This window comes from Phoenix dactylifera, chromosome 5 (genome assembly GCF_051530095.1).
Source record: "Phoenix dactylifera cultivar Ajwa chromosome 5, Ajwa_hap1_PhDact_Kaust_v1.1, whole genome shotgun sequence".
Taxonomy (NCBI): Eukaryota; Viridiplantae; Streptophyta; class Magnoliopsida; order Arecales; family Arecaceae; genus Phoenix; species Phoenix dactylifera.
In genome coordinates this window covers 38,625,861-38,638,870 of record NC_143194.1, presented here as the reverse complement: position 1 = coordinate 38,638,870, position 13,010 = coordinate 38,625,861, and the positions used below count along the sequence as shown (strand labels likewise).

Genomic DNA, 13,010 nt, shown 5'->3' with positions numbered 1-13,010 from the left:
TGAAGGGCACTTAGCTTTAGTTTCTAAGCCTCTTTCTTAGGCTTAGGTTAAAACCTTTTTGGCATGCTGACAGAACTCTACTATTCACAATTTTTAGTACCCACAGCTACTATATCCTTCTTGTTACCGAGCATGCAAAACTGTATGCTAATGAGGCAGTTTGATTGTTAGCAAATGCTTTCCAGAGCCATAAACGGCAGCAAAACTTTGGACAGCTTCGTAATACATAAGGTCATTTAGGTTGTAAGTATCTTCCTATACGCGTAGGGTCTCTGAAGTAGTTCCATTTTATTTACAGGTCCAAATAGGCTTGAGAGAAATAATACTCTATATAGTGTGGACCACGTCAACAATGCACAAAAACAATTTGAGATGAGAATTCGAGGGGAGACGAGAGGGCTAGCAATTCGAGATGAGTGTACGATGATGAATGGAGCCCACACAAATAAGATAGAGATGATTTATAGTGGTGGTCCAAATGACATGACCCCAATCAGTGGACTTTGACTATTTGCATGATGATTGGATGCTAAGTATAAGTGTAAATGGGTTAGATCGGTTTGAATCACAAGTAACCCTATCCAAATATCTTATTTAGGTCTTAATTTTAGATTCAGATTCAACATAATAGCAAATCGGACCGGATCAATCTGGCATAGTTACGGTCATAGTACCAACGATTTTTTATATATTTGTTTAAAAAAATTAAGAAAGAGGAGTACGGGTCAAAGTTGATGGGATAGGAGGTGCCAACTTCTGAGTCATCATCCATTATCATTTGCAACCATGGTAACGGCACATTTCGTGCTACACCAAGTTAATGCTCAACGCGACAAAATTTCCTGGGTCGAATTTATTATTTTTTGGTAAGTCCTGGCTAGATTCAAAACCACTGACGTCCCTGGCGACGTCTTCACTAGTCTCACCGTCACTCTCTCTCACTCTACAGGAAGCCACGCCGATCCGAAGACCGAAGTCGAGACAGCTCGCCATATACCACATACTCGAACCCCTGAAATCCCTCGCCAAACTCGAAAAAGAATGGAGGAACCAACCCAACAGCACTTTCTGCTGGCCACCTACGCGGGCCAAGGCCACATCAACCCCGCCCTCCGCCTCGCCACCCAACTCGCCCGCACGATCCCCGGCGCCCGCGTCACCTTCTCCACCACTGTCTCCGGCCACCGCCGCATGTTCCCGTCCGCCGCCTCCGACGGTGAAGTCTCAGACGGTCGCCTCTCCTACCTTCCCTTCTCCGACGGCTACGACGACGGCTTCAAGGGCGGCACAACCGGGCTCAACGATTGCATGGCCCAGTCCAAGCTCCACGGATCCCGTAACCTCTCCAACCTGCTCGGTGACCTCACCGCCAGCGGCCGGCCCGTCACGTGCCTCATCTACACCATCCTCTTACCGTGGGCCGCCGACGTGGCACGCGAGCACGGTATCCGGTCTTTCCTACACTGGATCCAGCCCGCCATCGTCTTCGCCATCTATTACCACTATTTCCACGGCTACGAAGGCCTCGTCGCCTCCAATCGTGGTGACCCACTATTCGAGGTGGAATTCCCGGGACTGCCCCCGCTCCGAATCCGGGACCTCCCGTCTCTCCTCACCATCTCCGCCGACGATCCCCTCCACTCGGTGTTCCTGATCATTTTGCGCGAGGTATTTGAGACGGTGGATCGCGAGAAGACCAAGTCCCACAAACCGAGGATTTTGTTGAACACTTTTGACGCATTGGAGTCTGATGCGCTCTCAGCTGTTGATGCGATGCACCTACTCCCAATAGGGCCGTCGCTGCCGTCTCCAGAAGAGACCACATCCCATGGTGATATTTTTCAGCTGGATGGGAAGAGGTACATGGAGTGGCTGGACTCCAAGCCGGAGAAGTCGGTGGTGTACGTGTCGTTCGGGAGCTTGTCCGTTATGAGAAAACAGCAGCTGGAAGAGATGTTGAACGGATTAGAGGAGTGCGGGCGGCCGTATCTTTGGGTGGTTCGGAAGGACAACCGAGAAGAAGGAGTCGAGTTGGAGAAAGGAGAGAAGGGGATGGTGGTGGAGTGGTGCTCTCAGGTGAAGGTGCTATCCCACCCTTCGGTCGGGTGTTTTGTGACGCACTGCGGGTGGAGCTCGATGCTGGAGAGCTTGGCGTGCGGCGTGCCGATCGTGGGAGCACCGCAGATCTCGGACCAAGGGACGAACGCGAAGCAGGCGGAGGAGGCGTGGGGGACGGGGGTGAGGGCTGAGGCGAACGACGAGGGAGTGTTTGAGGGGGCGGAGTTGCGGAGGTGTTTGGAAGTCGTCATGGGGCAAGGAGAGAAGGGGGCGGAGATGAGGAGGAAGGCAAAGATGTGGCGGGACAGGGTGCAAGAGGCCGTCGCCAGTGGAGGGCCGTCTGATCGGAATCTTCGGGCATTCGTGGAGGAGATTGGGAAGGGTGCGTGAATATTTTGGATGGATAATAACGACAATTGGATAGGACGTACGAGACAGTTCGACCCTGGTTTGATCATCACTTGGATGCCATTTGCCGCATGTATTATTCTCCCACGAATGAAATATACTTGCATATTTCATAGGAAAGTTGCGCAACATTTGTTTAATTTTTAATATCCTCAACTTCTCCCGATGTCCTTGCACGCATTATGTTGCGCCTTTTCCTTGAAATGAAAAATCACGCTCCTGTCGCGCAACAAGTCTGCGTAGTTAAACCAATATTTCCTTGAATTTTTTCATTTCCAAAAAAACTTATTGTCTTGACCATGAAATGGACTCCTCTGTGGGAGTCCCTCAAGCATCTAGCATTTTATTTTGTCTTCTCGATAGGAATGCCGACACTTTTTCGAATTTGCCATGCACAAACGCAAGCAGCGATCCCCTCCAGCCTGGAAATTTTTGTCCTCGAAAGGGCAACTATTGCTTTGTTTCATATTCTCTTTGAGATGTACGCTCAAAAAAAAAAAAAAAACCTGAGATATCTGGATGATGTACCTGATGATGTCGAATTCGTGATCAGATATTCTTCTGGCAGGATGGTAGCAACCGGAGGTCGGCACACGCCGGAGATCATTGCGGTAGGAGCAGAGCTTCAGGCTACATGAGAGGGATTGTCATATGCAAGGAAGGCCCTCGGAGTTGAGAGGATGTATCTCGAGGGGGACTCTGCAGTGATGATTGATTGGATCCGAGGTGTCGACAGATATGGTGATGGCCATCCTCTCATCAGAGACACTCGTAGGCTGGTTTAGGATATGGGTAGCTTGCAGGCAGCACATGTGTTTTGAGAAGCGAACAGAGCAACAATCTGGGTCGCCTCTTTCGTCGCACGGCATTCCGGAAATGTTCTATGAACATCTATAGGAGATATTTCCTTTTCTTTGTACGCTTTGCTTTCTCATAATTTGATAGAATGTTCTCAAATTAGAGCTATATAAATTACTGCATTTATAAAAAAAAAAAAAAAACTCCCACTTTGTTTTACTGAATTAAACAAATAATTTCTCTAGGAGGGTCATCGGATCGCAATCTCAGAGCTTTCGCAGAGGAGGTCATGAGAAAGCTGCTGGATGAAGGCAGCAGCTGATTGACAGCGGGAGAAAGATGTTCGGACCAACGGCATTATTGTAGTCTTATTTAACTGCACTTAATTGATATAGGATATAAATTTTCCACAACAAATATATAAAAAATAATTTCTTACACTGTCGTACACTATGTAGCTGTGCTCAATGCCAATTAATTAATTTTATTTTTTTTGGCATCATTCGAGGTGCGTTTGTCTTGGTGATTGATGGATAGGAACAACATCATGTGATTGGCCTGATGCATAAAGAATCTCACGGGCCACCGGTGATTGCTTTTTTAGTCTAAACCCTCGATTTGGACAAGATTGGACTACCGGATAGGAAATCTTCGGACGTGAACTTAGGTGACATCATTAAAGCATCGCCGGCGGGGCAAGTTGAAATTCGGGAATATTTTGGGGGAGCACTCATAAGCAACCTGCGATCGTTAACGGACACTTTTGCCTCGTAATTCCTAGGATTAAAAGTAAAGTAATCTATGCATCAATTATTACGGCAAGAGAGTTCAGATTTCAGTTTATACTAGTGGGTCCATTTTGCTTGCTGGTCACTGGTAAATTAAAAGAAGCAACAGAAGGAAAAAATTTTGTGGTATTTAATTGCCGGTCCACATGGCTATTATTTCTTTGACATCCGGTTCGTATCTTATCCACCCACCCTGTCACCCGCTCAAAAATTTCAACTCTAATCTTTTCCACCCACCCTGTCACCCGCTCAAAAAAATTCCTAACCACACACGTGCTGGACTTATCCCATCCCTTCTCATTTGGTAGGAGTTTTTTTTTTTTTTTGACAGAAAAAGGGGGCTAGGCCACCTAAATTTATTGAGAATGAAAAAAAAGTTCAAAGATAGTGGGATATAGAGGGAAAAAAGTATGACAATAGTTACAATGGTTTCCACAGAACAATGAAACGCAGTCAAACAAAATCTCTAGCTGATTTAGAGAAAATTAATCAACGAAGCAAAGACACTAGAAAACAAGATAAAAAGATTTGAAATAGGCCTAATCATGTTACAAAATCCTGGTTTCAAAGATAATAGCAAGAGGATGAAATCGCTAGCTGCAATAAGACAAACCATATTTGTTAGCAGTAATCTTTCTATGCTTTCTAGTTTATTTTCCACCAAAGTTATTAGACAGGCTTGATGTGTTATTAAATCATGATACTTTTTTTTTTAATTTAATTCTAAATAGATGCAGTTTCTTGCAGGTTGCTTCATAGTATGAGCTAGAATATGTCATGTAGTTCTTTGCAGTTGATAATAATGTTTTAGGCCACCCAATCCAACCAATTCTAATTAAGGCTTAAGATACATTTAGTTCAGAAAGACTAATCAAAGCATTCCAAAAAGAACATGAAGTTTGAAGCTCCATAGCAAACCTAGGCCAATGCTTCCACAAGCTCTCTATCAATCTTGCTCCATCCATGCAACTTTTGATAGCATCTTTTCTTTTGCCAAGTTTAACCAAGACCTTAGATGAAGATGTGCATTATAAGCACAATGACGAAGCTCCATTGCAAGGGCAGCTTTGAAGTTCTCAATAGCCAATTATAGCTTACCTTTATAGTATTGTCTTCTGCCTGCAATAGTCCCATCAACTTCCATTTAATGAATATATAATAAAATAGTAATTTTCATACTCACATGTAACCTCTAGAATAAATGAGCTTTTATATGTAACAAAATATTAAACATGTGCAGACATTACACAATGCAATTGTTTGAAAGTAATAATATGTAAAGTTGAGCCAATAAATGCAGCTTAAAGAAATGGAGAACATCATTGAGGCATTGTGCAAAAAATATAAGTATAATCTTCAATACGCTCTTAACATGCCACAGATATAATACATAGTTACTAGATAAAAGTACATAGTTAATAAAATATAATACATAGTTACTAGATATAAGTACGTACTTAATATACTACAGTATATAATTAACATAACACAATACACAGTTAATATCCTCATATATATAATTACTAGATACATGTACACAATCAATATACCATAATACATAGTTAATATACCATAATACATATTTCATATAATACAGTACATAGTCAATATAACACATTACATAATTATTAGATATGTGTATATACCTAGCTAATATACCACAATACACATTTAATATAGCACCCTACACAATTAACATAAGACAGTATACAACTAATATATTTAGCACACATTTATTAGATATGTATATACATTTAATATACCACTGCACACACTTAATATATCACAATGCACAATTAATATACCATAATACATAGTTAAGATAACACAATACACCGTTAACATCTCCTATACATAGTTACTAGATACGTGTACAAATTTAATATACCACGAAGGTGTATTTTTTTTTCAATATTTATTTAGCGTTAGGTGTGGTAGATAGATTGGGATGAAAAGATTGACGAACATACAGAAAAGGGAGAGAAAATAAAGTGAAAATGGGTATATTAGTTATTTTAGACTTAGAGAAAGTGAGCCGGGACTTGGAGTTATAAAAACTGGAATTATTAGACGAAGTGTTATAGTTTTAGTCATCAGGGATTAAGAATTACGGCGCAGTCCACCGGATGTTAATTTCCCCTTTACCATCACATGCCACATCAGCTATTTCCTAATGAATATTCAAATACAGAAATAGCCATAATTCAATTTAAAATTTAAGTAATAAAATTTGAACTGCTTTATATTAGAGATGGTAGCCTTTATTACAAAAAATGATAGACCTCGAGGTACGATGCTGTACATACAAGAAGAGTCCAGTCTAAGTCTGCTGCACAACAAAATTAAAATACGAGTTTCCATGCCGGACGCGGTTACAGTGAATTTTTAGGTACGTAGATGGCATCACATGCAACTTGCGTGAAAAAAAAATACCAACCACTACGGCACTACACTGTACTAAATGACAAGATAATTCATGTACGTGATACTTCCAGTTTCAAGGAAGATAAATATGTTTTTGTTTTTACTGTTTATCTCTCTCAATCTCTTAGATTACGTCAAAAAATGTTGGTAAAAGAAGACGTTAATTTACCGCATGACAAAATAATCCAGACATCTTTACCGTTTTCATTGGTCGCTTGCGATGCCGTCCACAAAATTCCTGAGATTCCCTTCAGATGATCCCCTTTCACGGACGGCCTCCCGTGCTCTGTCCCTCCAGATCTCTGCCTTTCTCCTGATCTCCATCCCTCTCTCCCCCTCTCCCATGACCACCTCCACACACCTCTTCAACTCCTTCCCTTCAAGCACCCCTTCTTTGCTAAGCTCTCCCCTCACCCCCGTCCCCCACGCCTCTGCCAGTCTTGCATTCGTCGCTTGGTCAGTCCATTGCGGCACGCCAACCGTCGGCACGCCGCACGCCAAGCTCTCCAATGTCGAGTTCCATCCGCAGTGGGTCACGAAGCACCCGACCGAGGGGTGGGACAGCACCTTAACCTGGGAGCACCACTCCACCACCATCCCATTCTCTCCGTCCTCCAGCTCAACCCCTTCCCCTCTGTTGTCCTTCCGCACCACCCACAGGAACGGCCTCCCGCTCTCCTCTAGCCCCCATGAGATCTCCGCCAACTGTTGCTTCTTTATCAGCGAAATGCTTCCAAAGGACACATAGACGACCGATCTCTCCGGCTGGGAGTCGAGCCACTCCATGTATCCCTTGTTATCCGCTTCGAAGAGATCGCCATCCGAGATGGTGGTGCCGTTTGAATCCGTGCCATCCAACGAAAGGAACGGGACCAGTGGCCCTATCGCGATGAGTTCCATCGTATCGATAGCCTTGATTGCATCAGTCTCCAGTGCGTCAAAGGTGTTCATTAGAATTCTTGGCTTCGAGCTCGTCTTCTCCTCCCGATCCAGTTTTTCAAATAACTCTCTAAAACCAGCAAGGACTGAATAGTAGGGATCTTCGGGATTGGTGTTGGTGAAGAAGGATGGGAGGTCCCGAATTTGGAGCGGTAGCAACCCAGGTAAATTCACAGTGAACGCTGGGTCGTGACTGTGGGAGGTGATGAGCTCATCGTAGCCATGGAAGTAGTGGTAGTAGGTGGCGAAGACGGTGGCAGTCTGGATCCAGTAGAGGGCAGAGGGGACGCCATGATCACGTGCCACATCCGCGGCCCACGCCATGAGGAGGGTGTAGATTAAGCAAGACACGGGGCGGTCACGTGCGGCGAGGTCCTGGACAAGGGTGGAGACAGTTCTGGATCCGGCGAGCTTGATCTTGGACATGAACGTATTGACGTCGTCGGTGGTGGCTTTGTAGCCGTCGTCGTAACCGTCGGAGTAGGGGATGTAGGAGACGAGGCCGTCTTCTACTTCCTCGTCGGCTTTGGCCAAGGACGGGAACATGCGGCGGTGGCCGGAGATGGCGGTGGAGAAGGTGACGCGGCTGCCGGTGGTGCGGGCGAGGCGTTTGGCAAGGTGGAGAGCCGGGTTGACGTGGCCTTGGGCCGGGTAAGTCACCAAAAGGAAATGTTGTTGCCGTCGCTCCATTCCACCTAGCTTGCTTGCAATAGCTGAAACTTGAAAGGATTCGGAGTCCAACAAAAATAAAGTAAAAAAAAAAAGGGATTCGTAGGCTAGCCTTCAAAGACCGAAGAAATTGCTAATGTGCTGAACCTCGGCGAGGAGTGGTGGATTATTACAGAGCGTGTGGAGAAGGAGAGGCGGACGTTTCTTCAGATTGGATGGCAGCATAGGTCGCATATCACACGCAAACTATTTTATAGGCTACATTATCGGATATTTTTTTTTTATATTGGTATAAATAAAATTCAGCCTCATTAAAAAAAGAATGCCAGCGTTTGGGGTGGCGGCTAAGGGGTTAATGCTCATTGTTGCCGTTTTTTTGACCAATTACGTTATGCCTTCCACGTTTATCCGGATGCCCCAAATTTATGCAGGCTAGCTAATGTTGACAGCGTTCGTGTGGGCCCTTCTCACGTCGGACCACCTTATTTGACAATAAAATAAAAGAATAAAATAATATGGCAGTGTTTTGCTATTTTGTCGAATGTTCTTGAATTTATTCAGATTTGGCTAAAATTTTAGTATATTATTTATGACATTGAGAGCTACAGATTAAATAGTTTGGATCCTTAAAAAGCCTTCTTTATTGATTATTTTAAGCATCAACACTTAGTAAAATCTATCATCTATTTTGTTATTATTATTAAAATCCGTCTTATTAGTAATGAATGTTTTTGTTGCGGAAGTTAAGATTAAATCTTGTTGATACTTGTACACCCTCTAGTTGAACTAGAGGGAATTTATTGTAATATTATTATTCTAAATAATGAAAGTTTTTGGCTTACATCGAAGGATTTTTTATGTTAAAAAATTATGTTGTCTTTTATTTGTGGATTGCTTGTTTATTTTGCCTGTTAATTGCTTGAGTAGATAGTAGAGGTTATTAATTATTGTTTGGTGAGTGATATTTCATTTAATTACATAAAGAAAAAAAAAGTTAGTGACATCATTATTTCTTAATTGCATGTACATATGCATTGGGCATCATCTGGAACTTACAGTTGTAAAAAGCTTGGGCAACTTGGATGTGCCGCGAATTTCAATAGAGCACCAAAATATCCCAACGGTATTCTCTTTGTATTGAAAACAAAGGTGTCTCACGAATTGAATGGGAAGTTTTTGCAATTTCTACACCCCACCCCACCCCAAAAAAAAGAAAAAAAAGGAAAAGCTACAACTGGGGCCGTGAAAGATTTGCATTCAATGTAGATGCTGATACCTCAAAATACACAATCTAATTTAAGATGCAAACTAGCTGCATCAAGGGATTGAAGCCCGATTTAAGAAACTATTGTTAATTAATCTCCTTCTCCCAAAAATACTCGACAATTTTTACTCTAAATTTGGCATTAAACATCTAGGTAAATCCAGACTAGCTAGCTGCGTAACCGAAACTGTGTCTATGATGCACGGATGAGTGGGACACCCAACAGGGCAAAAACTCACTCAGGTTATAATAAATTCAATTGTTTTTTAATTTTTGTGCTTTTTATTTTATTTTTTCTCTTCTTTGGATGATTTTTTTTCTAGAAATAATTTGAGTCTAGAGACAGACGATACCGTGCGCTACTATAAGCCCCACAAGAAGAGTCCAACACCACGCTGGCACTGATGGTGCGAGGGTCCTAGGAGGCTGGGGTTAGCTATTTCGTTAGAAAGAATTTCGAAGAGTTTGTGATCAGTGCGATAACAGCATTAATGCACCGAATTTCATCAGAATTTTGTAGTTAAGTGTATTTGGGCAAAAGTATTACTAGGATAGGTACACTCATTTTATTTGCTGCCTTTTTATTTTTGATAGAAATTTGATCGCATTCCTCCAACCACGGTCATATGTATGAATTGCTCTTTTTTTTTTTATAGAATTTGATAACTGCACAACAATTAGAAGTAATGTACTCTTGTCCGTCAGACTTGCACTGGTGGAAAAAATATTGGACATCTTGACCTCTGCTTGAACCGGCTCCTTTGACTTTGGTCTGAATTGAGATGAACAACCTCGTAAAAACCAAGGTGTCACTTTGCTCGAGGCGATAAAAAAACTAGTAGTTATGACGATACTAGAGATAATATGATCGGCGTGATTGCCGCCGCGTGCTGCTCGTATTGGATGGCTTGTTGAGGACCCCTGTAAGCAACACCGTCGGGGCCCTTGGCCAAGGAAGACTCGGGAGCGTGATGAGGCCGAGGGAGGTCACTTGGCATATATAGAAGTTTGGCGAAACCATGGCCGAGCACACCCAGCCTCGGTCGAGCACACCGCACGACCACACATGGCCAACCTCGGCCGAGCTCACCACGCGGCCGAACTCCCCACGCGATCGAGTACGCCCAACCTCGATCGAGCTCACCACACAGTCGAGCTCACCTCGTGGCTGAACTCACCACGCGACCGAGCACGCCTAGCCCCGGCTGAGCTCACCACGTGATGCCCTGCCACCCCCTGCTGCACCCTGCCACCCGATAGTCGCACCCCCACGCCCCTGCCGTACCAGATGCCCTGCCAGACGCCTCTGCTGTATGCCCCAGCCCTGCCAGCATACCAGCCTCCCCAGCACCCCCGCCGTGCCAGACGCCTCTGTCGTACGCCCTAGCCCTGCCAGCATACTTGCCGCCCAACAGCACCCTGCCATAGCACCAGCGGCCTGCCAGCCGCCGACCTTGGCTAGCTGAGACCTTGACCGACCCAGGCCAACCTTGACCGGCCTACGTCGCCTTTCATTAAGTGTTTGTCCCCTGTAAAGAGTCTATAAATATGCATAGGAAGAGCTCGAGAGGACATCTTTTGTCATCTAGAAAGTTCATGTATTTCGGCCTAACAGCTTGGGAGAGCTTTGCTCTAGTATAATCAGTCCTAGAGTGTCTCTAAGGACTTAGACTAGTGAGAACTCATCATAATTTCACTAGATTGTTTTAGGTAATCTTGTCTTTGGGAATAGAATCAACCATCAAGCGTTCCTCTACATTTCTTGAGTTATATACTTGTGTTCTTTGGTTGTTTTCATCAAGCCAAGAGTTGGGCCAAGCTGCAACCAGTAGATCCACCCTTTGACTTGAATCCCACGAACACTTAAGCACTCGAACACCTTCTGGCATTACCCGCATCGGCCCGAATCGACCAACTTCATGGCTCGCACAAAGAGCGCGGGACATAGAGTGTTAAGGAGGCTTTCGGGCCGAAAGCCACCCTCCATTACGGCTACCACGTTGTTAACATGTAGCCGGCGGTTACTATACGGTTAAGGCATGCTACGCCAAATCAGATAATGAATGTGTATTTTATCCTATTATAAAGGGATAGCTCGGGAATCCTCGGGTAAGCACATTGTGTGACTCGGTTCTACAATTTTTTTTTCTATACTGTTGCTCAAAATATCTGACTTAAATATCGGAGGATCTTCCACCAAATTTTTTTCGATAAATGAACTTTTTATAGGGTAGCTTTGATGGCACCCAATTCTTATTTTACCAGGGTCTCTTCTGACTTTTTTTTTTTGTTGTTGTTTTTTTTTTTTGGTTCTCATCAACCTCAGAGCGCGCAGCCGATCCTCCGAGCTCAAAATTTGGCCGACACTTTTTTGCCACATTACATGAAAGGTATATTATTTAAATGATTTTTGAAAGACAGCTTACCTTGTAAAAGGATGAGATCTAAAAGAGGTAAAGAAAGTCCAGCATATTTTTGTGATGGTGAGTTTGTGCCATAAAATGACAAGAGGTAGCTGCACCAAGTCGTGGATTGGGATTTCGAATGTTGAAAGGCCCAAAAACCTGAAGAAAAGGACAAGAGAGCGCTGGATATTATTTATGCACATCGGTGGTGAGGCATGAACGATGGCGCCATCTGCCTAACTTGTTGATATTAGTCTCAATAAAATCTGACAGCTTTATCTACGGCGTGAGTTACGTACATCAATTTCAAGATCAGAGTACGATTAAACTGTTTGTGATTGCAATAGCCATAGCATACGATAAAATGCCCTGTAGCAAGTTGTGGACTTGTTATCGCTAGGCCATCCGACATTGCATGTGATGACACAAATCATATGTTGTGGACTGGCAAGCTACAATTTTAGGAAATAAGCGGAATCAGATTTAAAATAGGGAAAAGAAAGATGACAATGCACACAGCCGAACTCAAATAAATGGATGGAGAGAAGTGATTGCACATGTCCTCCTTAATTATTAATAATGAATTAAAGATTTGGAATCTAAAGAATATTTATGAATTTTCCAAACTTTAAACACGAGGGCACGAAAGCTTCATGATAGCACTCCACTCTCAAGTTTAAGTTATACGGTAAAATAGATAGAAAGCCGAATCCCATGAGACATCAGAAATCTCCATCCAATTTAAATTTGTTGGGCACAATGACAAATCTAGCAGGCATGCCATTGTTCAGCTTATGCAAGGTTTATACGAAAGAGAATCCATTATCTTATCTTTGCTTGGGACAAGAGAGGTTACAATATCTATAGCGTAACCGAGTCCCGAGATTTGAGCAGGAAAACGATAACGGCTCTTGTGAAACCCTTTGCATATCCGCCGGCATAACTTAATGGCGCAAACCGACGCCCTTGTACCAGGGCTTCATAGGACCAATCCTATTTTATTCCTATGTGATTGGACAGCAAGAATCTTGGGTTATATGTTTGATACTCTTTGTGGGAAGGAATACAATTCTCCTTTGGCCACCCTCATATGTGGTGTTCCGTGCTTAAGGTGTGACGCATGGCCCTCCCCCGGCCACAAAGTGGTGTTGACGCCTAGCCAAGAGGCTCTTGTGACCCGGTAAAAGGTGCCACAGGTTTATCGGCTTTGATGGGTCTTTCTCCCAATAGCTTAAGCTTTTGATTGTGAGTGCTTAT

At 43.6% G+C, this 13,010-nt stretch overlaps 1 protein-coding gene and 1 pseudogene across 2 annotated transcripts; one reads left to right on the top strand and one right to left on the bottom strand.

Moving 5' to 3' along the window:
- Positions 1 to 404: 404 nt before the first annotated feature.
- LOC103709729 (crocetin glucosyltransferase, chloroplastic-like) lies at positions 405 to 2,815 on the top strand. Its single transcript, XM_089931029.1, has one exon. The coding sequence runs from the start codon at positions 1,042 to 1,044 to the stop codon at positions 2,446 to 2,448; it is 1,407 nt and encodes a 468-aa protein (XP_089787155.1). The 5' UTR covers positions 405 to 1,041; the 3' UTR covers positions 2,449 to 2,815.
- A 2,042-nt stretch (positions 2,816 to 4,857) lies between these two features.
- On the bottom strand, positions 4,858 to 8,625 carry LOC103709730 (crocetin glucosyltransferase, chloroplastic pseudogene; annotated as a pseudogene). Its single transcript, XR_016413436.1, has 2 exons — positions 6,676 to 8,625; positions 4,858 to 5,171 (listed from the first exon to the last, which is right to left on the bottom strand). The product of XR_016413436.1 is annotated as a crocetin glucosyltransferase, chloroplastic pseudogene (transcript).
- Between the last annotated feature and the right edge of the window lie 4,385 nt (positions 8,626 to 13,010).